Source organism: Gymnoscopelus braueri (assembly GCF_963280865.1).
Source record: "Gymnoscopelus braueri genome assembly, chromosome: 15".
Classification (NCBI taxonomy): domain Eukaryota; kingdom Metazoa; phylum Chordata; class Actinopteri; order Myctophiformes; family Myctophidae; genus Gymnoscopelus; species Gymnoscopelus braueri.
Window position 1 is genome coordinate 30139400 of NC_137620.1, and position 27173 is coordinate 30166572.

Here is a 27173-nt window from a genome sequence, read left to right on the forward strand (position 1 = left end):
ATGGATGCCATTTTATGGATGCGCACCGCTTTAGAATACTGCGTAATTCAAGAGGCTTTTCCTGATTCATGATATGGCTTCAAGCTTTGATCCTACTGTATAATACAGCCATAATGCCTGCAAACCCACAGGACCAAAATAAACTTCCTGGATTTAGGGGAGGAGGGAAGCAGCATGTTTGAAGTGTGTCGTCATCCTTAATTATAGCCCCGGCACTCCGTCTTCAGAGACTTGGTTTGAGTCATAGAGAGTTAACCACCAAGTGGAGCTGGAAAGGGATGCGGTCGTTTCCCTCCCCTGCCCAGGACACTCCACCCTGTGGCACTGTCATACAGTACACAAGCTAGTCCATGAACACACACAGGAGCTTCAAACCCATTATGATACCACAGCGACCCGTGACTACTTACTATTTTGGCCACCAGATCAGCGAGGTGGAGGCCATATTTGGCCACCACAGGACGCAAGACCTCCGTGACTGGTTTGGTGGGTTTGGCTTTCAGGCCCACCGAGCGGTTAATCGGTACCAGGTCCAATCTAAAGACAGAGGGAAAAGACTAAATGAATGGAATGATATGGAAAATCATAGGAATCAAATAGATCACAAAGAGAACAAGAGCGATCACAAAGAATGTTTGTAATCCAAACCTAAACAAGGTGCGCTTCTCCAGTCTGAGCTCTCGAGTACTGAGGGTCATGCAGTCTTGATCCAAAACCAATGGCTATGAGAAAATTAAACAAAAAAAACAAAGGTTGGTGTTTAGAGCAGAAAATGTATATTACAACGTCAAAACACTGTACATCTCCAATGCCAAATTACTCTGAGACTCAAACACAAAAAGTATATTAGAGGGACATGCCAGAAATTCTATTATTCTAATCACTTCTAGAGGAAAGTTTCAGTTTCTTAAGAAACCTTTCCTGGAAACATTAAGATGTAATTTGGCACACTGACAGTGTTTTCTGTTTTCCAGCAGTCGTTCACAATTTGCTGGCGGTCCACTCACCTTCTCCCCTCCCACCAAGAAGAGGTCTACGGCGGCCATGTTCACTCCGATGTTGATACACAGGTCTCGCAAGACCTCCCTAATGGAGGTACGGGGCCGCAGGGCGATGGAAGAGCAGGAGCCGTCGGGCAGCGTCACACTGCAGTGCTTGGATGAGCACTCTCTCACCCGCTCCCACGCAGCCAGTGAGTTCCGGCTGTCAGACTGAAGGTGAAATTGGATATTAATAATAAGGAATGCGTTGACGGATATTTAAGAAAAAAAGAACTGTTGATGCAGGGGTCGACCTGGTGACTCAGCCAGATACTGAGTGATATAACATAGGACTCCCTAGAACCATCGGTGACGTCATGTCACGCTCTACTTTCCGTCTCTGTGCTTCAACCCACCCCCACTGCACATTTTAACTCATTCAATCCGGGAACGCATATGTTTAACCACCACTTAAACCATTATTTTATACTTTATGAGCGTGTAGATCTGCTATCTTTAAGTTTGAATATATTTTTATTTTGGCCAAACACATATAATGTTGGGGGTCCTTGACATGAAAACGTTTGAGCACCACTGATAATAGCAACATAAGTTTTCCAGAAAACGGTTTGTAGAATCGGCCCCAGGTCTTAATGGGTTAAGACAGTAGAAACGATCAAATCACCTTTAAAAACATACAAACATATTTTTATGTATGTATGTTGATGGTGCTGCTTATAGGGTATTGTAACCTTTCATTATAGATGCACTTTTCCATTACCTTAAGATCCACAAATAATTCCCAAAAAAACCAGTGGGCTCGTCGACAACCCCCCCACACACACACACACACACACACACACACACACACACACGCTGTCACATGCTGTCTAGGCTCTGTGTTGCCATGGTAATTCGTCCACAAGGATCTTACCTCGATTTTGCCGGCAGAGCAGGAAGTGGCCATCTCCAAGCTGGTACCAGAGGATAAGGAGCCTTGGGACTCCCTCCGCCCATTACTGCCCCAGTAGTCTGCACATCACAACACAGAAGATGAGTTCACAACATGGTTATTGTAGTTTAGTATTTTTCATTATATTTGTATTTTGTTTTCAATATCAGTTTAGTTTTGATTTGATTTATACATTTTTGGGGGATTTTTATGCCTTTATTATGGATAGGACAGTAGGCTGACAGGAAATGGGGAGAGAGATGGGGAGTGACACGCAGCAAAGGCCGTCGGGATCAGGACTCGAACCCGCAACACGCTGTCAGGCTACATTGTGGCCTAGGAGCCCGGTCCTTCTTTGATTTGTTTTTAAAGTGGGTTTGATAGTTTAGTCTAGTTTTTTAACAGGCTTAGTTTTAGTTTCATTTTGATTAGTTTTAGCGTTGGTTTTAGTTTTGTTATTGTAATATAGATTAGTCAGGGGCAAGATTCAACAAGTTCCGAAAAATGGCAAAAGGCTCCGCCTTGTGAGCTTGTAGAGCTGCTATTTTCGAGCATTTAATACTAAGGACATTTTCTCTATGATTTTTGTTGTTTTTTTCCCAGTTAACTACAAAGCAAGTCTTTTGCACATCTACGAAGGCAACAGGTGCGTAGGAGAAGACCAAACGAGGGCCCAAACTTATTGAAAGAAAAAGATCCCGCACACTGTCTTCAAATGCAATAAAAAAACTTTTTTACTACGTTTCGGTCTGTTAGACCTTCATCAGGTTATCTTTCAGGATAGGCCTAAAAGATAACCTGATGAAGGTCTAACAGACCGAAACGTTGTTATTCCCATTAAAACTGTTTTAATTGCATTTGAAGACAGTGTGCGGGAGTTTTTTCTTGCAGTATTTCAGCTTATAAAACATTTTTTCAATTCTAGTTTTAGTCATTTATAATAACCCTGGAGCTCACACTACTTCCACAATCAGCAATGCCGTATTGATTATTATTCGTCACCACATAATCCTCTTGGTAAGTAAAGGTGTTCATAAGCCAATAAATGTTTTGCATTTGAGTGTTTATTTGCCAAACAGCAGGGGTATGAAATTCAGTTAAATTGGTGCTACAGGCAGTGGGGCAGTATCCATAAGAAATCACCATATTGTTAGGAAATTGTGATGCGTGACATAGATGGGGTGATAGACCCCATGTTCCTGCCCTCACATGTCCAATCAAAAAATGCAAATGTGGTGTGAAGATAAATGGATAGAATACACATTAGGACTTAGGAGGAATTATCATTTCTCACCCATGTTGATGTCTCCAATGTCCTTCTTCTTGCTTCCTTTCCCAAAGCTCCTGTTGCGAGACCAGGAGAAGAAGATGCCACGTTTCCTATCGGCGCTGTCATCTCTGGACTCATCGTTAATGGACCTCCCGGATCTCTGCTTCCGGGCCTCCTATAGTTTGGAAGTAGGATTAATCACTCTTAAGCGTCAGGTGCAAAATGCAATCAATGAAACCGTGGCAACAATCGCCCATGGCCATGACCCTTGATAAACACGCCCAATTGGTGCTGTGACCTGTACTGGGTTTCTCGATGAGCGACTTCAAAGGGTAAATATAGCAGAGGGGCCCTGGCTTGTTGCCCAGAGGCATGATATCTCCCTTGGCCAAGAGGGATTCGAATCCAGGTGGCAGTGGTGTAAAGTAACGAAGTACATTTACTCAAGTACTGTACTTAAGAACAATTTTGAGGTATTTGTACTTTACTTGAGTATTTCCAATTTCCAATACTTTTACTTCTACTCCACTACATCTCAGAGGCAAATATTGTACTTTTACTCCACTACAATTATTTAAAAACTTCAGTTACTACTAGTTACTTTTCAGATATAAATTATGATATTACAAAACATACATTAACCACTTTAGCCCTGTTTTATACCTAGGTCCTAGGCTATTTGAAAATAGACGATCTACGAGCGATCTACAACCATTTCTCCCACTAGTATGTGAGCTCGTGTAAGGTCAAAATTGTTCACGGCACCTTTTTGGGTGTGGATAGGGTGGATCGATCAGAGCTGGCACTGTGCTTGGAGGGTGCAGGACTGCAGGGTATCTGGTAGGGGTCGGGCAGGGAACGCCCCTCCACCTCAGCCAGCATGCACTCCTGGTACAGGGAGGACTTAAGGAACCGTGAATAGCTGTCGAACTTCATCAGGTTAAAGATCTACAGGGCAAGGAGAGAGCGAGAGAGAGAGAGGGGGGGCGGAGACAGAGGCACAGGGAATGGAGGGAAGACATGGATGAGACGAAAGACCTGGTGTTGTTAACATATGGTTATGACTGATGTTATGACAGGTGTCCTAACAGTTATGGTTAAGTCAGGTGCATGTGAAAGTTGAAAATAAACAGGCTTGAGTGTGGGTGTGGGTGTGTGTGGCCATGCCTGCCTTTGTGTGCACTTGCGCTATAGTTTCTTAGTGTGGGTGTATACCAGTATGTGTTTATCTCTCTGGTAAAAGCTCCGAGCTCTCTGGTAAACAATCCCAGATGGTCACCAAGAATGACAATATGCTTCCTTGTACAAAGTGACTAAAATGAGAACAGACCCTCTGACAGCACACAGAATCCTTCCTTTATTAAATCATAATACTTTTCTGCCATGGACTGGCTTTGCCTGATGCCAACGGAATCGATCTAATTATTCCAACCACTCAAGTAATGTACTCAAAAAGCCACAAATATAGAAACCACTTTAACAGCATTTGGTAGCTCACCAAGGAACTCCTGGGGTTATGTGACAAATACTAAACTGCTGTCTTGTCATGTTGTATTAAAGCAATGGAACACAAGAGTGAGTGTGTCCGAATTGCGGGGCACGTCTCCCCAGGGAGGAGCCAGAGCATTGCAGGGGAGGAACATTAACTTCCTGTTGATAAGGAAGTTACAGTAGTTAAGCCCACAGATTCACACAGCGGTTGTGACATTTGGTATAATCTACAAAGGTTCGGGCTAAACTGTGTGCCCTCACTCTCATTCATTCATCTGTAACATCTGTAACTGTGCTTGCGTGTGTAAACTTAAACTTGGCAGAAGCACAAATCGTAGGTACATAGCAAACGTTCACTTGAATTATCAGCTGAAAGGGAAGCATTGTCTGTTCACAAGGAAGAGAGGCCTTGGTGGACCTGGCATCTCTCTATTTCCCTCTGTTGCTAAATAGCTGGGGCAGATATACCTTCCAGGCATGGAGAATGATGAAACAGGACTTCCTGCATCATAGCAGCTATATACATTATATTTTCTTCATACAAATTTAAATGCAGTTACTCTTATATTATTAAATAGAGACTCTCCTTACAAGCAAAGATAGTATTGTAATGCCATGTTAATGGATGGGGGGTTGGTTCGTTTTAGCTTTGCCCACAGTATGAGACGTTGTCAACCCCTGCCATAGATCATCAAAACCATGATATCTTATTTCATATTGTGATTTAGTCGCTGAGCTATCAAGGTTTGATGAATAGTAATTCAGCTCGCGCTGCTAAGCAACTCCTACCTCTTCAACTCTCTGCCAAACATGTTGCAGGATCAGAAACCAACTGTTGTATAATTTTAGCTGTTACCTGTAGCTGCTGAGCCTTAAACATGTCTGGCCACGGGGACGTGAGAACATCGTCGGCCAACTGGGCCTGGCTGTCGATGTTGACTGGTGTGGTGGCAGAGCTGGACAGGAAACTGTTATAGATCTCTCCTGCTCTCTGTGACAGCTGCAGAAAACATAGGAAATGCGACAGATTTTTTTTCAGCATTCACAGAAAACACCATTTTGTTCTTACTAACCCTCCCCCTTTAGAAGTATCTTTGAGCAAAACACTGAACCTCAACTGCTCCTGATGAGCAGGTTGGTGCCTTGCATGGTTTCCTCCGCCATAGGTGAGTGAATGTGTCTGTTTGTGTGTGTGTGTTGATATCAGTGTATCCTGCTGATGTCGTAACGACTGAATTTCCCCCGCGGGATCAATAAAGGTCTATCTATCTACATCTCATCATTCATAGCACCATTTGAGGTGTAATGCAGGGTTCCCCAACCTGGGCTCTGCGGTGTCGCCGGGGGTCTGTGATGCCTTGCCTCACGAAAATGATGTTTATTTTATTAGTACTGCTTTACAGTTTACAGTTTGGGTATTTAGCAGACGCTCTTAATCAAGGGCGACTTACAGTAAGCAGTAAGCTTTGGGTAGCCTTTCAAATAGGCCCTAGCTGAAACTTGACAAGGGCATTGTAAAAACATCTCCGCCTATTCAGAGTCAATTATGATCGTTAACAAGCCATCAATGCATTTGAGAACAACTCAACCCCCCCCCCCCTCCCCAGTCTGTCCATCTCAACCAGCAGAGGGAGAGAGAGAGAGCATCACATAATTATTATGGTTGCATGTTGAATTTTTATACTTCAACACAACACAACTTCAACATGCCATTTGATTTCCAGATTCAGTATCATGAGTTTGTATATTTTAAGCATGGAAAGCAACATTGACAGTTGACAGTTGACAGTGTATTAGTGCTATAACTTTTGAATTACACACACGCATTGACTTGTGATTGTCAATAGCTGTATATGGGTCACTTACCTGCTTTTTGTCAGTTGCAGGGACATGACTGAAGTATTCGCAGGCCTGCCAGAACAAGATGTTCTCCTCACTGAATTCCTTCTTGAGGAATTCCTGTGGAGACAGAGTTTCATTGCCCTTTTATATCAAAACCTATATCAGGTCTTCATCTTACCACCAACTGAGCTTTCAAGTAATTAAAAGTGGGTATATGAGCTAATTGGACAGAAATAATTCGATTAAGTGAGAGAGCTATAGATTTAATCAACCCTGGTAACAGGTAATTCCCAAAACATAATAATAAAAAAAACATATCAATGTCAATGTTTCTTTGTGTTTCAGGTTTTAATGCCAGTTTTTCCACTTGCCCAAGTTAAAGGGCAAGACCACTTTGGTAGAGGTTTGGGTTGTGTAGTTACCTTGCCATGATGTAACTCTAAGGTGGACAAGACATCAAAAATAATTGTTCCATTGTTTAGAAATTGATAATTCAAAATATGCTCCTCATTGACTTACATTATACGTTCAAACAACTCTCAAAGTCACTCTTTTAGCATGTAAACGAACACAAACAAAGTTGATTCAGACAATATAGAGCATCACCAAACCAAGTACTGTTTGTTTTTTGAATAAAAATGTTAACTTCCTGTTGATTTTGCTATTTTTATTAAGAAGAAAACCCGGATTGGATCCACGGATCCGGATCTTCAAATAGTAAAATCAACAGGAAGTTGACATTTTTATTAAAAAAACAAACAGTACTGGGTTTGGTGATGTTCTATATTGTCAGAATCAGCTTTGTTTGTGTTCGTTTATGTGCTAAAAGAGTGACTTTGAGAGCTGTTTTACCGTACAATGTAAGTCAATGAGGAGCATATTTTGAATTATCATTTTCTAAACAATTGAGCAATTATTTTTTATTTCTAGTCCACCTTTGGAGTTACATCATGGCAAGGTAACTACACAACCCAAACCTCTACCAAAGTGGTCTTGCCCTTTAAGTCTCCGAACATCATCATCATTAATAAAGAGCTACATTTTTTTTTTCAAGTTCCTGACAGTGCGCGGGTCCTTTTCTTTGATATCACCATCAGAGATCCCCTTCTGAATATCCGAACATCATCTAAAATGTCACACCTTTATTATTTTTGTTCACTGCCTGTGATGTTTCTACCAGCTATATTGTACATGATGCATGTGACAAATTATAAACACTCAATTCACAGGGTGCTTTGCATGCCCATAGCTTACCGAAAAGTAGCGTACTCCCACGGGGTCCTGGAGGAGACGCTCAAAGCAGGCGGCCCAGCTGGCCACGCGGCGCTCCGAAAGCCTCCGGTGGGTGGACGCACCGGGCAGGCTGCCATTGCTGTTCAGACTGCTTTGACTGCAGCAGCCCTGCAACTGGACCCCGCCCCCTCCACCACCACCACCGCCATAGTCTGGTAGAGAGAAGAGCCATATAGAGGAGACATGGTTAGGCTACAGTCTGGAAGGCTGAGGATAGAGTAAAGGTGTTTCTATTTTCACCATTAACCACTGCTATTTTCTACGAATGTTTGGCTATTTTTGCAGAATGTTTGCCTATTATGCCATGCCCAGAATTGGGGCACTAGAGTTTAAGTCAGGACTGTCAAACTCATTAGGTATGGGGCCAGACTGGCAAAACATTACTTCATAAAGGGCCGGACCAGTTGTGCACGCGTTGCACGCATACTCCCAGACAGTCTCCCAATGCTGTCACTGCTTTTGTATTTCAACCAGTTGTCTCAGTCACTGCTACAACTACGGTATCTCACTTTATGAATTTTGTTTATTATGAAGAAGATTAGCTACTTCAATTATTAGCATCTATTACAGTCGTAGGCTACAAAAAATTGTATGACGAGAGATGAAAAATGTAGCCTTTTTTGTTTTGGAGGGGACACTTTCCATTAAAGATTTGAAAATAGAACAATTATATTTCAAATAGCCTACTGTCCCTGCTATAACTACGACATGTTCATGAAATGGATTGGTGAAACACTGTAAAACAAATGTAGAAATAACTAAAGTCATTGTAACTGCTACAGAACTGTTCCTATATTTTAGCCAGGCCTGCTTAGAGCAAACTCAGACAATGAACTCTGTCTTTTTATTGAAGTGATCACAATCTACAATGCACTAATAATACAATAATGGAAAATTCCGGGAAAAAATTTGTAGGCTGGCTATCATTATAAATGTATTTCTAGCAATGCTGGCAATCTGGCATCTGTCTGTGTGTGTGTGTGTGTGTGTGTGTGTGTGTGTGTGTGTGTGTGTGTGTGTGTGTGTGTGTGTGTGTGTGTGTGTGTGTGTGTGTGTGTGTGTGTGTGTGTGTGTGTGTGTGTGTGTGTGTGCGTTTAGCATGCTCTTCTTATTTAGAAAAACAGCCTTTATGTCGCTCGCTCAGTAAAAGAGACTCACTTTTCAGCAGTGACATTTTGTCCTAGTAGTACCTCTATTCCCATGAACTTCAAAGAGTACAACTCTTGATAGTATGATAAACAGGGGGTTGGAGCGCAACTCAATCAGCATCTATTGTTCTCTTAAGTACTGAAGCTGCACCAGGCAGGCAGGGACTCAGGAAAGAGTATCTATTGTACAGACAGATACAGAATAATGGTCGTGGATTTTTCTAAACCGGAATCGACCCCTTTGGGGGGGCGCATTTGGCTCACGGGCCACCAGTTTGACACCCTGGTTTAAGTGGTTAAACCCCATTCACAGCTGAATTACAGGTTACTAAATATGATCCATGTCAAAATCCCATGCTAGTTACATACTTTAATCTATTGATTAGACTAGTATGTGGTTACGGCATGGTTTTTGTGTGCAAATTACAAACAAGACTTATGAAGTTTAAAGACTTTGTTTTCTATCATTTTGACACAGTTTCACATAGTCTACACAGGACAGAGTGGGTCGGGATTAGTGAACGAGTGAGGGTAAAATAAATACTTTTTTCAGCTTTTGAGCTAAAACTCAAAGAGAAGAGGTGGCCATAGCTGAATGGGTTGAGAGAGACTGTCAGAGACCAAGAAGATACCCGGTTTGCCCCCTGATCCGCCCACTCTGTGTTGAAGTGTCCCTGAGTAAGAGTAAGACACTTAACCCCTAACTGCTCCCTGGCCAGTGTACTAATTGGTGCCCACTGCTCCTAATTGTTAGGATGGGTAAATGCAGAGGACTGAATTAATTGAAGAGTTAAAATGGTGCCCTTTAACTAGTCTACAAAACACTGAAACCTCAGACACAAAAAAGGGTGTAGTAGAGTGATTCTGGCAAGGACACTATAGTAAAACTCTACCACTACCACACACACAACGTGAAGAACACAGCAATGTGTTGTGTCACTGAGCAAGTGAGAGGTGAAGAAAGGCTGATTTATACTTAGCTGCGAGTCGGTGTTGTGCACCGAAAATAGCCGATCTACAAGCGCACAGCGCGTTATGCTGCGACGAGTTGCGAGCTTGTAGATCGGTTATACTCGGTTGCAAGACAGCAACGTGCAAACCGAGTATAACTCAGGCTGTAGCAGGGACTGAAAACCAAGAATGCTCCCATCACCACGTCTCTTAAAGCACATTCAACCATCTAATGGAGTGTTTAAAAGTAAACACCACGCATTTGTCGAATAAACGTTTAGTTTGATCATCAATAAGTCTGTAAAATTTAGTTTACTGCATACGATCATGCAGAGACCAACCTTTTCTCGTTGGCGAGTTTGAGAACTGAACATTCTAATGCTGAATTCACAATGGCTAGAAAGCCAAAAGACAAAAATGACTAATTAACTAACGTCTTGGTTAGACGAACCAATTAATCAATAAATCGTCTATGAGGGGAGAGCGCTATTAGCCTCATGTGTGGAGAAGCGGAAACTGGCGACCAACATCATCACATGATAAATGTTAAATGCAGACTACTTTTAACTGTGAGGAAGTAGCAAAGCACATGCGACAGGAAGACGAAGGGTAGAACAAAGGAAATTGAAAAATAGAGAGGAGACAGGGTCCGGGACATCCGGGGGTGAAGAAAAAGGTGAAGGTTCAAAACTATCATTCTTATCTTCATAGTACCTCCTATCATGGCAGCAGATGGCCACTTTAGAGCTGGGTGAGCCCACCATGGCATGCAGGGAAAGCAGCCGTAATGAAATAAAACAATGGGGGCACAGTGGGGCTTGTTAGCTCTGCACAGCAGTTGTCATACAATATGAATAAGGGACCAGCGGGATACCGGTTCCGGCGAGTATCGTGCTCACACTACGAGGCATAAATTAGGCTAATCTTTAACCGTGACAGGCTGTCTCTATCAGCCTCTTTCTAATATGTCTGTACATACAGCTCTCAACTAGGTATAAAGGGGTTGTAAATAGTGTACAGCAACATAGCGACAGCTTTTGGTGTGTGTTTCAGGATACATCAGTGGTTCCCAAACTTAGCTCGAGGCAAAAAATCTATTTCACTCGGGTCTGTGACCCAAAAATGGGTCCCGACCCAGTGTTTGGTAAATACTGATATAAATGACTAATGCAGCCTCTGTCTGTCAAGCTTAGATTGTGGCCCCTGTGCACTCGCCCAGCTGAATCAGTCGATGTGTCACCAGGGATTAGTCTTCAAGCAAAGCCTGACAGTCTGAGGTTCGCTTAACTAGCTTGTATGTATTGGCGTACATACGTATGAAACTCCACACACACAAAGCTCCTCGTCCTGCCATTTGTTTGGATTTGGGGTGTTGTGTTTTCTTAAAGGCTTTGGGGATCTTTACATTTGCCACATTTTGTGCTGCTTTGTTAACAACGTGGCTCAGAGAGGAAACAGCCTTGCATGCCAATCACGGTGAAGAGGCCACAACAAGAGCACTCCACGTCACAACCTCAGTGGCCGACATGTTAGCAAACATTATTAATACCACTGTGAAAGGGGGAGACCAGACAACAAACACTAGCTGAACTAGCTAGTGCTGAACCTATAGCCTCAAAACCACTTTACTACCCCCTTGCCTCAAGCGGCAGTGAACACACAGGTATCAGGTCATGTACATGACCACGTTAAAGTGGTGTACGGGGACCCCCAGGGGTCCTTGAGGGGGTCCCCAGCAATAATACAGCATCAAATTCAGTTTAACCACTCTAACCATCTGCTATTTTAAAAATCTACAAGCTCGAATATCTACCATTTTCAAGAATCTTGAAAAAATGTCAAATATGTGGAATATGTTTGAAACATTTTAACAACCAGTTCAAATCTTGTATGGGGGTCCCTGGCACAAAATAATTTCAGATGAGGGTCCGCGGCCAAATACATGTGAATTTGGGGGTCCTTGACATGAAAAAGATTGAGAACCACTTCTTCAACAAGCTGCTATTTGAGGAGAGGCCAGTAAATGAGAATTAGAAAAGGCTAAATTTGAGAACGCTACACAGGAAAATCCTCAGTATTCATTTAACTCTGAAAGTGTAAAAATTGACCCAAATGGTTCCGGGTCCTTAAGATTTTCAAGAAACATAATGTAAACATCGGAATAAAATTACGATGAACCATTGTTTAACTTCACTGGAAGACAGCAGAAAGCAGAAATAAAAATCTTAATTCTCCATTTTTAAACAGCAGATATTTTACATGTAAAGTGAAAGAATTGTACTCACCACCATCTGAAGAAGCAGCGGACTGTAAAAGAACATAGAGAGACATTAGTGAGAAGCTGCCCTCATGACCTCCTCCTGCACTGAGACAAAGAATAGGAGCATTTGCTGATAACAGTGTCTCTCCAGACATCCCACCAGTTGCTCTGAGAGGTGTGTGTGTGACTGTGTGTGTGACTGTGTGTGTGACGTGTGTGTGTTTGAGGAATGTGTGTCTGTGTGCTACTGGAGAGGGGCAGGACTTTGGGTCGCTAGCACCAGGCCATTAATGTGTTTAGTGGGTGGACCTCTGATCTCTCACGTACACACACAGCTGTTCACACCTCCAAACCAGGACCCACCTCATCAAACACACACACACACACACACACACACACACACACACACACACACACAGGAAAAAGCAAGAATTTTAGCATTCATGCTGACTGACTGACTGGTATCACAATACGGATTAGGGCCAATCAAGGGAGTGCTACTTGAGAGGTCATCACGGGCAGTAATGACCCTCTTTTCACATGCTAATTCATGGGATGAGTGGTTTATAGGCCTGTGGATATCAGCGACTTAAAGTCAATTAGGACAAGTATCATCGGTTGGGTGTTATTTTTGTGTTCTAAAACATGTCTGATCTCATGACATATCCACTATCCAGAAATATGTCCTTGGCAAGTGCAGGTTGAAGTTGCCACCTCAGTGGGCCATTGAAAAAGCCCCATTTGGCCAGGCCATAAAGCAAAAGAGAGACTTAATGACTGAAAATAGTTTTGAATCCAGGAGAGGATAGGAGAGGAGCGTCTTAAAGCTTGGTCCAAGAACAGCCTGGAACAGCGAGTTGGAGGATTCATGTGAAAAGAGGAGCCTGTTTCCAAACAAGCTTTCTCTGTACTGCTTTTTCCCTTTTCAGCGTTAATGTCGAAGCAGATATTATCTTCTGAACAAGGCATGCATGGCTGGTGCTCTGCTCTGAATCAGCTGTTCATTAGCCTTGCAAAACACTGATGCAGTGTTCTGGAACAATCAAAACCAAGGCGAACTGCTGATCCCAATGAACTAATACATTATTTAATCTAAATGAGCACATAAAGGTTGCCACTCTGCAAGCATAATAGTGCACATAATGAAAATTGACACTTCGGAGTGTGATCATATCAGTGGCTTTTCAGTTTGATCAATCAGTTGTGGAACGGAACGGTTCTAGGTCGCACACCCTCTTCAACCACATGAACCCTAGCGTCCCTATTCTGGGCATGTTATAAATAAGTAAGTAATGGGCATGGGGCATATAGGCATGTTATATTAGGCGAACAATCTGTGACAATAGCCGATCAACAAGCTCACAATGTGTTATACAGTACTTTGTCATACAACACTGTCCCTCATCAACTCAACGTCTTTGTTGTTGTTGAAAATCAGTTATTTTCGGCGAGTGACACTGTTGTATGAAGAAGTTAGGCTTGACCACATGTAAAAGATGCATCGGGACCCGCCTTCCCCTCCCCCTTCACCATAGAAGGCTTACAGATGTAGACAAATAGACCACTAAAACCCTCAGCCGTTACAACCATGGAGCTACTGGGCCCAGCCCCACAGTCAGCACCCGCCACAGCCCCCCCCCCCTCTTCTGTGGTGGCCAGCTTGTGCACAATAACTAAGGGTGGGTACTCAAGGAAGATTGACAGAACAGAGAGAGAACACCCACCCAATAAGCCTGTCCCCCTTGGGTACCTAAAAAAAGAGCCACAACCTCAAACCTTAAATACATTGTGCGACTGTTGTTCATTTTGTAGAACGGACAGACATCACACGGCACGACAAGACACGTTTAAAGGCTTTGAATTGAGTGAAAGTCCCCCCATGCCCCCACCCCCCCCTGAAACCATGCATTTTTGTAGGGAGTCACGAGAGTCGGCCTCCAGCATCCAGATTGAAGAGCTTTTATTTCAAAAGATGTGTGACACAATGCGACGGTAGACGTATCCTGTTACTGTTACACAATGAAACTTCACTCATTCGCGCAGACACGCACACACAAGAGAGGGGGGAGTTACTGTAATGAAACACAACTGCTATTCCAGGGTAAAATACCTGATCTTCTACCTCACATGCGTGTCAGAGGATAATTATGTCCTAACATTTCATTTCGTAATTTGTGTAAGGCTGGTGAAACATGGGTTTGGAGATTCATAAGCAACGGAAATTACGAAAAAATGGAATTGATCTCTACTTGAACTACTGCGTAGAATGTTGAGCAAAAAGTTGGCGAGAACAAAAATCACAGCGTGTTCTCAAGTTATGGCTATGTCTGAGTTCCTAACCACCTGAACACCAGCATCCCTATTGTGGGCATGTCATAATGGCCAAAATTGGCAAAAACAGGCTAACATTAGCTGATTGTAGCAGATCTACAAGCTCACCACGTGTTGCGATGGGTTGTGAGCTGTAGATCGGCTAGTTTAGGCAAAGAGATTTGGTCTAGACGGAAAAAAGGAGTATGAAAAAGTATAGTGGACCATAGGTGACACCGCCCCGGTCAACAAAGTATATGGGATTTAAGTGGTTAAAGGTAGGGTAAGTGATATTTTTTGGTTAAAACAAAAAGTATTTTGTTAAAAGGTTAAAATACTATATTCTGATAGTAATCATTGCTATAGAGTGTTTTTTCAGTAACAGATGTCTCCCCGTCTCTCCAGCTCTTTAATAAACAGAAAATACATTTTCCGGTAGGTGTCAAAATCTCAGCCAATCAGGAGAAAGTACCAATTTTTAAGCTTCATTTGTATAGTTCCAGTTCCAATTTTGTCTGCTCATTTCTTAGTGTCATCACTTCCAATTTCACTTGTTTAATCTATATCCTGATTGAGTTCTCTATCCTGGTTGGATAAAATTGGAAATGAAACTGAAACTGAAACGAAAATGCATTTTCTGTTTAATAAAGAGGTGGAGAGACAAGGAGACTCCTATTACTGAACAAACACTCTATAGCAATGAGTACTATCAGAATATAGAGCTATTTAACACTTATTTTAACCAAAGCAAATCACTTACCCTACCTTTAAACGTGTATCACATGGTTCTGGAAAACAAGAGGTACGTGAGTGTGTGCAGTATGTATTGGGGTGAGAGAGAGGGGGAGGCAGATAGATAATTTTATTTCAAACAAGGCCTGTATTACAAACGATGTTGTCCGACCTACACAGTATACAAAGCAAGCTTTTGGTTTAAGTGAAAATGTTAGAATAATTACTTGTACATTTTTGTATAGTAATAATTTTTAACTACACCTTGTTTAGCTGGAAACCCCTCAAGGGCCCCCGAACCCCCTTTGAAAACCACTGGGTTAGACCACACACACACACACACACACACACACACACACACACACACACACACACACACACACACACACACACACACACACACACACACACACACACACACACACACACACACACACACACACACACACACACACACACACACACACACACACACACACACACACAAATGTATGTGTTCTTTAACCCTTTGCTGTTTCCTTGCAATGAGGCCAAAATGATGAGCCAGCAACACCATCACTCCTTCATACAACTGGAAGCCCAACTTCCCTTCCTCCGTTCACACCTCCTGTGATGGGGCTGTGCCAACATGGGTGGCTGTGGGAGAGATTCCACTTTGATCCCCTTTGAGTGAGGGGCTGTACTTCACAGATCCCTTATTTTCTTTACAAGGGGGACCCCAACAAAATCCCTTTGAGTTTTAGTGTTGTAATCAGCCAAATGGGAGAAACTTGAGATTTGAGTCTAGTTATCTTGGCAGCAAAGCCGAGTAGGACTTGGCCATACAACTGGAAAATCCTATTTCGGACTTTATATTGCTGCAATTCTTCTCATGTCAACAGCCGAGCTGAGAGACTTGAGGAAATCACTCACAGAAGGATTTAAAAAAAATCTAATATCTATATATTTTTTTTATTTTTACCATGAGCTGAAGTGAGTGTGATGACAAAAAGAACACATTACTCGGCCATCTATAACACATTCACACACAAACACACACATTAGCCATTATTACCTCTCACACAGTATTGTTGAAGAGGTAAGAAACTTTTCTCATCTTTTGGACTTGTATAGGCATGTGTAGAGGTTGAGATGCCCAGACACAGACCATCACATTAATACAGCCAAAACATTACGTCTCTTCTAACATTGTTTTTACAAGTTGCCACAGACTCTCCCACCAACGCACACACAGTCACACACCCTATGGAAACAAATTAATGTGAATCCTCTCTGCCTGACAAAAAAAAAAGCATCTGTTCTGGGTGGGAGAGAGAGAAAGAGAGAAGATAAGACAGCGATTAGGTAATGACAAAAACAGTTGACTTAACCAAAAACCAAACCAAAAATAAGTCCCCCACACCACAGAGAAGAAAGGAGCGCTTCATCGACAAGTGGCACGAGTTTACTTACGCTGTTGCAGTACCAGGGTTTCTTGAAGGAAAGCGTCCTTTTGAGACTCATTGTTCTGTAGTCTGCTACAGCGGCAGCAGGCAGACAGATATGTGTGTGCGAGTGCATACCTGAACATTCCCCACCCAAAACTCCTGCTAACCAAGTCTGTACAAGTCAGAGAGAGAGAGGAAGAAATTTGACGAGGTACCGGACAGAGAGGGTGGGGGTGAGGGGTGGAGGGGGGTGGTGTTGAAGAAGGGAAAAAGAAAGAGTTCCAATTCCTTACTCCTGTAGCTGTTGCTATGGCAACCCACCGACGGCGATACATACAGCCTCCGCCACAGCGGCGTGAAGGATTCAGATGAAGTAAACCCTCCCTGCCGTACCACGTTCAAACCACACTGGCCTTCCCCTCCTTTTGTTTCCAGTCGCGGTACTCTGTTTGCCTTCAAGAGCACTACTGAGTCAATATAGATTGAAACCATATGAATTTTCATTCGCCGTGATTAGTCAAAGAAAAGGTTCCCCCTACGTGAACGGCCAAACTTCATCTCTGCTCGTCATTGCGTAGTGCCATTCAGCAGACTAAGGGGCTCCAAGAACCCAACGACTGACTGCATAACATACAGCAGAAATATGGGACTCGTGTCAATTTCAAGGTTTCAACAAGTAGTTTCCTTCATTACAGTGAAAAAACTAAACAAAAAGAAAATAAGGTCTGAAAATAGGTTCCTGGCATTACCCGCCGTCTCTCTGCTTTCTTGGCAAATCTCTACGATCTGTGTGGAGATTGCGTTCAAACCAACTGTTATTCTAAAAGCATGGGTGGCCGAGTCCAAGGTTTTCCCAGAGCAAATGATCTAGCATTGTTCAAAGTTATTCACCCATTTATCTGGACATTACAAAGCTCCCATAAATCCTTCAATCGCTTTACTGTGCCTCTTAACAATCTGGATTTCATGGTAGATTCCTTTATGTTCAATTACTGGATTTGAATATGTGGATCACTTTGCGAGATGTTTGTCATATGATGTTTGTGTTTGTGATTCCATTGGGGGGGGGGGGGTCTTTAATAAGATCTTCTTTACAGAACAGACACAGGTGACACTTCTCCCCCACCTTGTAATGAGTGAGTACTATGAGGGGGTAAGTCTGACTCAGACACAGAAAATGTGTCACTGACGCAAGCACCAAGAAATAAAGAGCTTACCTTTATGCGTGGCTCCAACTAATTTTGGATGGTCTGTGCCTCGCGCAGACGCTCCAAAATAGAAACGGGCTCTGAGAGACACAGTTTTGACGCGGCCAATTGACGCCTCCTGTGTGGCTGCAGCCGTAAACAATAACAATTTCTGAGAATGTTAACTGACTGATCTCAGTGTCACCAATGCTGTGATACTGAACATCATTTAGCACCAGACAATGTACCAAGGTACCTTTAGCCTGTCATCCTGCTGCTGATCATACTCTATCACATTTAATAAGAATGTTGCAGTTGATGAGGATATAGTCATTTTTACAGTTAAAGACAGATTAACCAGACTCAATCTCTCTGTCTGTTTGCTAACACAAACCTTTTCCATGCCAATACTAGCCATACTGTAGCTTCCGGTCCCCCCCCCCCCCCCCATTGCGAAACGGCAAAAAAGGTTAAAAAATAAAAGAAAAAAATGTTTTAGCTATTTTTGAAAATGTTAAAATCAAATGGACAATAATGCATAATGCAATAAAAGCACTCCAAGGTTTTAACCACTTTTTCAACCTGGTGTCCCTAAAGTATTTTTGGGCATGTCGACACAGGGTTAGGCCGTGAAAAATATTTGAAAACTTCACAAAGGTTCAAAAATAGTAAAAGTAGCTCACATCTAGATCTAAGCTTGTAGATCGGCTATTTGTGCTCAAAGATGCAGTCCAGTCTTACTGTTTGGAAATAAGTGTAAACTTGTAGTGTTTACAGTACATTTGGAAGGCTTGGTAATGTCCACAAGTAGGTTGTGAGGGGTCTGCACATGTCAGAATTGCTCAAGTCAAAAGCTGAGGCACTGCTAACTTTCTGCTCCGTATCTGCTATAACTGGCAGTGGCCACATCTGGAGGAGGCGCTGTTTTCTGTATCCACAGATGGACTCTTAGATACATGCTCTGGATTTTTTCACCATTTAGGAATCTAACTATTGTCAATGTTGACTTGAAGAATTCTTGCAACATGTGAACATAAATAAAGTGTGTGTGTGTGTGTGTGTGTGTGTGTGTGTGTGTGTGTGTGTGTGTGTGTGTGTGTGTGTGTGTGTGTGTGTGTGTGTGTGTGTGTGTGTGTGTGTGTGTGTGTGTGTGTGTGTGTGTGTGTGTGTGTGTGTGTGTGTGTGTGTGTGTGTGTGTGTGTGTGTGTGTGTGCGTGCGTGCGTGCGTGCGTGTGTGTGCGCGAGACAGGGTGAGAGAGGGGAAGAAAGAGAGATCCAGATATTATCAGCCATGCAGTGATTGCAAGCTGTTAAGACTGCCTAGATGAGTCTTTCATGACCAATGGACACAAGAAACAACAACTAAGGACACAGGACTGTCTAGGGCTGGGCAGTTAACTAAAAATATATCCAAACCGACATTTAGAACCAATAGCCCACTTAATGTTGCTCATGTAGGTTAATCAAATAATCGAGTAACAGGTTCTTTAAAAAAAAAAAAATTACTTCCTCATATATCACCGAATCAACACAAAGCAAATTAAATAATAATTGACTCAAATTAATCAGTCTGATTAACCACTTAAGACCTGCATTATACTTTGTTGGCAGTGGCAAAAGTGTTTATCACAAGCACCAACTGCTCACTAATCAAACTCCAAACTAGGAGTGTAGAAGTTATTCAACCTAATCGATTTCAACGATTATGAAAAATAATCAATGATCGGTTTTAATAGAAATTTCGCATCAAAACGTTTTTTTAAATAGCACAAATACCAGATCTACAAGCTCACAGTGTGTCGCTTCGTGACATATTGTGCTTGTTGCTTATAGCTTGTAGATCGGCTATTTTTGCCAGTTTTGTGCAACACAGTTATATGACCATGTATTAAATAGGGCTAGTCAATTATCAAAAATATATTAGAATTGTTTATATTGATTCGCCAATATAAAAAATAAATCAGCAAAGCGCTTCTCGATTAATCTGAAATGTAATCGATTGAATAATTGCTAACAACATAATATTAATAATAATAATAATAATCTACAGTTGCAGTCCTACTCTGTACCAAGCTGTAGAGGCAATCTGCAATCTGTAAATGACTACAAAATACTCCCTGAAAATAACATAATGAAAAGGCCTTGGATGGAAGAGACTTCCTTTCGAGGAAGGGAGGGCGAGGGTGTGGCAACTGATAAGATGGAAGAGACATTTTTTCCTCAACCAAGCAAGGAGTGAGAAAGATGCAGAGATACATAGAGAGAGAGAGAGAGAGAGAGAGAGAGAGAGAGAGAGAGAGAGAGAGAGAGAGAGAGAGAGAGAGAGAGAGAGAGAGAGAGAGAGAGAGAGAGAGAGTGTTATGAAACTCAATGGGCAACTTCTGACTATAGACAGCCGACAAGACAACCTTGTGTTTGCTTTTCAGATTAATGGAGCTCCAACATGTTTTTACTGAAAAATCTTGTTGGCCACAGCAAATCTGCCAGACGCTCGACTGGGATGTGAACCGAATACGTTTATGTGATGCAGAGGGACTGGAAATGGTAAACAACGGGAACACAATTAGTGTCCCCCTAGATTTGCTATCAAGTCCAGACTCCAAGTCTAAGTGCTGTGTGACCTTAGGCATGGCGTTTAGGACATTGCTAATCCATTTGTATACATTCATATATACAAATGACCACAACATTTATGCATAACTGAGTGTACACCGCAGCATTTTAATGGGAAATAATCCTCCCACCCCCCCATGTTGAAAATGTGCCCAGCGTTAGTACAGTAGTTAACCACTTAAACCCTGAGTCTAGACTTCGCAAACTGGACCTGAGTTGTCTCTGTAGTTGGACCGCTTTTTTCTGTCTACACCAAATCTCTTTGCCAAAAATAGCCAATCTAGAAGCTCAATTGGCTGTTTTGGGCTAATGTTCCACCCAGATTATAGATGCTGGGGTTCAAGTGTTTAAGACCCTGTTCCTGGAAACACACATGCCTTTACTGGCCTAGGATCAATTCTGACAGTTTTCTGACAAATCTTAACAATGTTATTTAGATGACATTTGATTTACCTGGTATCCTGTTCTTTTTTCACTCTACTTATGTGACTATATAACCGTCATCATTTAGTGATGGCATTGATGACATTTCGGCGGCCTGTTCCAAAACACCATGAAAAACACTCTGCTGGTATGATTCATTTATTCTTAGAAATTAAAACATTTATAATTTAGAAAACCAAATAGGAGCAATAATCTGGAAATATTAATATTTTGCCATGATTCCTTTTCTTTATTCCCAAACTGGAAATTATTCAAATCAAATTCCATACTTTTCCATACTTTACTACTTGTAGAACCCTGTCATTTGTTGACTACAGTGCATGCGATTTACTCAGATTTTGCACTTGTAAGTCGCTCTGGATACGTCTAAATTGTAAATTGTAAAGAAGAAAACTAAAGTGACAGGACAACCCACTCACCCTGATCAAATATTTAAAAGATTTGATTGAGTTCATCTCCCTGCTAACTTCAATTTAATCTAACCAGTCCATCATCCATAAATTAGATGAGACTGGGAGGAAGTAGATAGCTACAAATCCATGAATTCTGGCAATAGTTCAATCAACGAGTAGGTGTAATTCCCTCAGCAAACACAGGGATTGTTCAGGTTTGAATTGTATGCAAAAAGGAAGGGGGGGGGGCATTGTCTGTCGCTGCGTAATTCACCTCCTAATCTCCATGATCGGCACTAATCTAGTACTTCAAGATAGTTAGCCACAGCAGATGGAAGCGTCTCCGCCTCCGTCTGGATTTGAGAGGCATTAGAACAACATGCATGCATGTGCACGAGTGTATACTGTATGTGTATATAGCTGCCCGTGTGCGTTAGCCACTTGTTGTTGGATATCAGCACTAACAGGGAGTGTTAGCATTCCTCGGAATGGAGATGTTTACTTTTCTACCTGCTGCCCTACTTCTTGCAGGTCCAGGGGCTTGGCGCTGAGGCCACAAATGGAACTTCCCTTTTATTTTCTACCTTAGTACATTGTTATATTAACTCTGCCTGAACCAGGCACGGTTATGCTCGGCTCACCTCATGCTCTGGCCCCGTTACCCGTTGCCAAAGTAAACACGTAGCAACAACGCATGAATGTAAATTGACAATGGAATGGTAATTCCTTTGGGCACAATGGGGAGAAAAAAATAAGAAAAAAACTAGATATGCTACACTTATAGTTCTACCCCTTCAGCCCCCCGCCACCCCAACCCCGACCTCATTCATTATCATGGCAACACAAAAAAAAGAGAAGGGTGCAATCACTTAAGCCTGGAGGGGCTGAGACGAGTCAACCACATAGATGCCGCCACACCCTCATCCTGCTTCTCACCAGAAATGGACTTTCCAACCTGAAACCCGACACTTATAATTAGTCTTATGATTTTTCCCCCTTGCTACACCAAAATAACTTTAAAGAGAGAAAAAGAGAGGGCTCCACATGAAGCTGCACTACACTGTTGGAAATCTCTGAGTGCGATGGGTGGTTTTGCTGTATAGCGACGGGGTCAGTTGTTGGCTGTCACGATCATGACATTTTACTTGACGATTAATTGTCGCACAAATTATTGCGATTAATTATTTAATTGTGTTTTTGGCATTGGACATTGGAACATATAAATCACAAGTTACATTTCTGTTTGGCTTTTAGGCTTCATAAACAAAGGTTGCACAGGGCAGACAAATAACTGAAATATACAAATAAATTACAATATACAAATAACTTCATACTTTCAAATAAAAAATTGTGGAATCAGTCGATCTACAAGCTCACAACGCGTTGCGATGCGAAGCATTGTGAGCTTGTATATCAGCTATTTCCACTATTTATTTATTTTATGTTTGAAAATGAATGAACATTTTCCAACATAGAAACAATTATGGCAATTATGCAAAAATAACTGATTATCTCAAATAATTGCGATCGGGCGTTTATGTAATAATTGTGACAGGCCTGTTGTTACCACTGAACATCTCTTTCTGGATGTGGAACAAACAGGGCAGACCAGGGCTCTCCAAATGAATTCGTCACCTTCATCCACCTCCCCCACATCATTGTCAGTCTCCTGACCTTATGGTCTGGTGCCTAATCCTTCTTGGTCATACTAGGAAGTAGGAACCTAAGCTGGCTGGGTGGGTGGGATTGGGTACTCATAGGGATGGGGGTTAAATTCAGCCCCCTGGGCAATAGGGTCTAAAGGATACCATTTAGTCCCCACGGGTATTTGGCAGGAACAAGTTTAGGGCAACTCTCACAGGGTCAAAAATAGATGCTTCAGAAGGGAAACGGACAGGACAGGGACAAAATGGATTACTTTGAATCTATGTATGGAGGGAAGTTAGATGGCCATATTTACACAAGCCTAAATGTACTGTCATATCATGATGTTTCATTTAACTTGATATTTTCATAACTTATCCCCGCATACCAACCAGTCTCTGGTGTGTGAGGAATAGGGCTGTCCCCTCATAGTCCAAAAAATCGATTAATCGTTTGGTTTGGTCTTTGGTCGTTTTCTTGAAAATTATGAGCACATCTCTTGGAAACTCTATAACCCTTTAATATAGATAGACCAATAGGGGCCAATAGGTAGTATCCATTGTGAAATCAACATTAGAATATTCAGTTCTCAACCTCACCAACCTGAAAAGTCTGGTCTCTGCTAGATTCTATGTACACATTTAGACAGCTTTGTCTTCTTTAGTCAAGGACAGCCCAAGTGTGAAATACCTGTGTCAAACACAGGTCACATAGCATTGTAACCACATAATAAATAGCAGGAGAATCCACTTTTACATCATTTGCATTTCAGGGCACCCTTTACCTTTGGTGTCTTTAGAAATAATATGATACGATGGATACTGGATCAGATCATGAATACAAAAAAAGCTACAGTCAACCTACAGCAAGTACTGTAGGTCGACAGGCATAGTACAAAAATACATACTGTACTATACTATTCTGTATTTCAGTACGTTGATAGTGGGTGGAAAGGTTCAAGGAATGGCTCTCTAGGGAAAGTTAGTGTTTAGGCTGCCAGAGCAAAGCTCAGTATATCAATCCCTCGCCACAGTGATGGGGGAATAACTTGGCTGCCCCCTCAAATAGCCATGTTTACGACTTCCACGGTGCGAAGGAGACGAGACCTTGGCAGGGTCTTGCAGTGTGCTGCTGTGCCAAAGACAAGGCCAAAATAATACCAACCACACTCACTCTCCTACAAAGTAGAAAGCTCTCGGAGTTCAATCAACACTCCAGATTTGACTGTGTAGCCTGGCTGGAGCCCACTCCAGTTCAAACAAGACACAGTACCTCTGACTCAATGTCATGGAGAAATCATGCCTGAACAAGGCTCCACCTGCAGGTGTGCGTTACAGTGTTAAATGTGGCATGCAGCCCACAGTGTCTCAGACATGTCCAAACTGTTCCCTGGAGGTGATAAAGCAGTTCGGCAGTGCTGTGCCGTTCCTTATTGAGTAACCACTGCGCAGTCTTGGCCCGCATTCACTTTCAGTGAAGCAGCGGAATTTAATAATAGCATGGATAAGGAAGGCAAACAGTGTGTGTTTAGATTTGGATGTGATTCAGTTGCAAGACATTTTGGTTTTAGATCCCATTCGAAAGCCTGGCATGGCACGGCATGTCCTATAGCTAAATAACAAAGGGCAATAAAAAAGAGCTACATGGCCAACTAACCCAATGTGTCATGTTACGCATCAATGGACAGCCCCTAATTGGTAGCTGCCTTGTGTCATACGTGACTGTGACTACATCATCCAGTGGTACTTATATATACTGTATATACGTACCAGTGGTACATATAACAAAACCAACACACATGGCAAAGACTCCAACTTGCCAGTCTCTGGATAGAAGTGGCCGGGCAGAGGTATTTTCCGTGGTTATAGTTTGGTCAAACGGCAAGCTCAGCAACCACAGCCACATCTGGTCAACTGGTTATTGGCGGTTATGTATTTGTACCCCGAGCAGCTGACCAATCAACTAACTTCATATAAAGTTTTACTCTGTTAATGTACTTTTTTTCCCCAGCTGGTGGGCTGGGAGCCCAAACCAGCCTCTTTAATTGCAATTGAAGAAAAGAAATGGGGGGGGAAAAAGGCTCTGTAGCAAGAGGGGGAAAAAATCATACTGAACACAATTATAAAATGCCAAACTGCTTGCTCTTTGCATCCTATAATGTTAGGCTAAGGAAGTTTCCCAAACGCAACTGTCCACCCACACCCGAGCCGGCCCTGTGATGACAGCAAGATAAAAGTGTTTGCCTCTTGCCTGTGTCGCTAATCCCCCACTAATACACCGTTCCAGCTCATCTCCTCAAGTCACAACCCTCCACATCAAACATGAAAGCGTGGAATGCATACCCTAAAAATACATTAAAAGAATAAGTCAAAAAATGTGCTTGACTGTAAAGACAGTGTTTGCTGGCATCTAGATTAATATACTTAAAAACAAAACGACCGTCTGTGTAGCACAAACAACAAGGCTCACAAAGGCATAAGTCAGCAATGGTTAATTTGAGGGAAGGGAACTGATTAAGCTGTGTGGTGATTCACAAGTTATCACAACAAGGATAGAATAGGCCTATAGGAAGCCGAGAGGGGCAGAGCAAAAACGTACGCAACTATACTTGTCTGTTAAGTCAAGTCCGCTACACGGCCACCTGAAAATAACATCCCATGTTCATCAGTGGGGGCTTGATCCACAAAAAGCCACAATCTCCATTTGTGCGCGCTACACACAAACACAACTCTCCCCAACCGCGTCAATTCATTTTGAAATGGGTCACTTGCAGAGTGAGCCCAACAGAACGCGGCTTATTCAGTAACTGTGGGAGCCGCTCATCCGTAACTTAACTCCTGATGGAGAGATGACAAGAGCCATCACAGTCCACTTCACAAAGACTCTTTTGGTAACTATGTGCATCTTAATTGGGAGCCACTGTGCATCCTGACATTGAAGCTTCACTGTATTTTTGCTGTATAGTATACAGCAGCACACAGTGTGTCATGCAGCGCATGGGAGATCAGTTGGCACCGGGCAAAACATTCCTCTGACAGACCACACAAGCTAACCACTGTACGCCACTCGGTCTCTACAACAGGAGCCACAAAGAGCCCAAAGATGGAAAAGTAGCCGACTAGCCGTGGCAGAAAGGACATCATAAATACACATAAAGATGGCATCGCTCGAGCCAAGGAAGAATGAATTAAAGGCAAAATGATAAATGTTGTGGAAAGAACCCCCCCCCCTTGCAATTTCACCATGAGACTTACAGAGTTGAGAGTTAAAGTTTGTTCCATGTATGGTGCTGTGCGTGCGCTTGGCTCGTCCTCAGCGATGCTCCACACGCCTGGTGCGTGTAAACGGGTCCATCCGAGAGTGCTCCGTGGTGCACGGTGATTGTCTGTGTGTTTTTCGCAGTTGAGAGGAACGGAGCGCAAGCTCAGAACGAGGCGGAAAGGAGGAGGAGGGTAGGAGGAGAAAGGAGCGTGCAGGATGCACGTGCATGAAGATCCTGACAGCTACTGGGAGTTCAAAAGCTCCCTCTCCCTGCTGCCGCTTCCTCTCTCTCTCTCCCTCTCTCTGGCTTGCCCGCCCTGGCTCTCACTCATTCTCTGCTGTGTGAACTCCCTCCCTTTCTCTCCTGTCTAACCTCCTCCCTCCCTCCATCTCTCCATCTTCCTTAGTTACTGATACGCCCACATAGTGGATCTCTTAGCCGCGGGTGTGCAAAGACAACTGCTTAATGCCTCTGCACACCTACAGTAGGAGAGGAATGGAAACCACACAATTAGAGATGGCGCTCTCGATTCCCCCTGGCAGAAACCAAATCACAGCTTACATGAACAACTATTGCATAGATTAACTAATGCTCTTGTATACTGTACACCAAGACTAGGGATACCATATTTTCAGCCCCAAAACCAGGACGAGCTATGTGCAGAAACGAAGAGAGGGTGATACAAAGTGTCACATTCTTCGACATGCACAAACATAAGGGAATCTGACAACAAAAGGCTCAGCATGCAACATCAAGCACGCTCCTGTCGCATCAGCAGCACCGCAGCAATGACAGAGAAAACGAACTTGCATAAAACACACACGAACACACACGAACACACAGAGAATCACATGGTAGAGTTTCTTCCTCTGCTGAAGCAGAAAACAGAACAAAAACAAACAGAAATGAAACGACAATTAGAGATTGTATGGCTCTGGCTTGGCATGTAGGCTGCACAGTTGACTACGTGTCACA

At 42.7% G+C, this 27173-nt stretch overlaps 1 protein-coding gene across 1 annotated transcript in view; it reads right to left on the reverse strand.

Moving 5' to 3' along the window:
• LOC308102466 (regulator of G-protein signaling 12-like) overlaps positions 1–27173 on the reverse strand; it is a 47895-nt gene that overhangs the window by 12868 nt on the left and 7854 nt on the right. Inside the window, exons 4-13 of the mRNA XM_080452188.1 lie at positions 12213–12234; positions 7790–7980; positions 6560–6652; positions 5550–5693; positions 3968–4150; positions 3227–3377; positions 1915–2012; positions 1008–1211; positions 649–722; positions 411–537 (exon numbers count right to left, since the gene is read on the reverse strand). Coding sequence (XP_080308314.1) covers positions 411–537; positions 649–722; positions 1008–1211; positions 1915–2012; positions 3227–3377; positions 3968–4150; positions 5550–5693; positions 6560–6652; positions 7790–7980; positions 12213–12234 — 1287 coding nt within the window. The remainder of the gene's footprint in view (positions 1–410; positions 538–648; positions 723–1007; positions 1212–1914; positions 2013–3226; positions 3378–3967; positions 4151–5549; positions 5694–6559; positions 6653–7789; positions 7981–12212; positions 12235–27173) is intronic.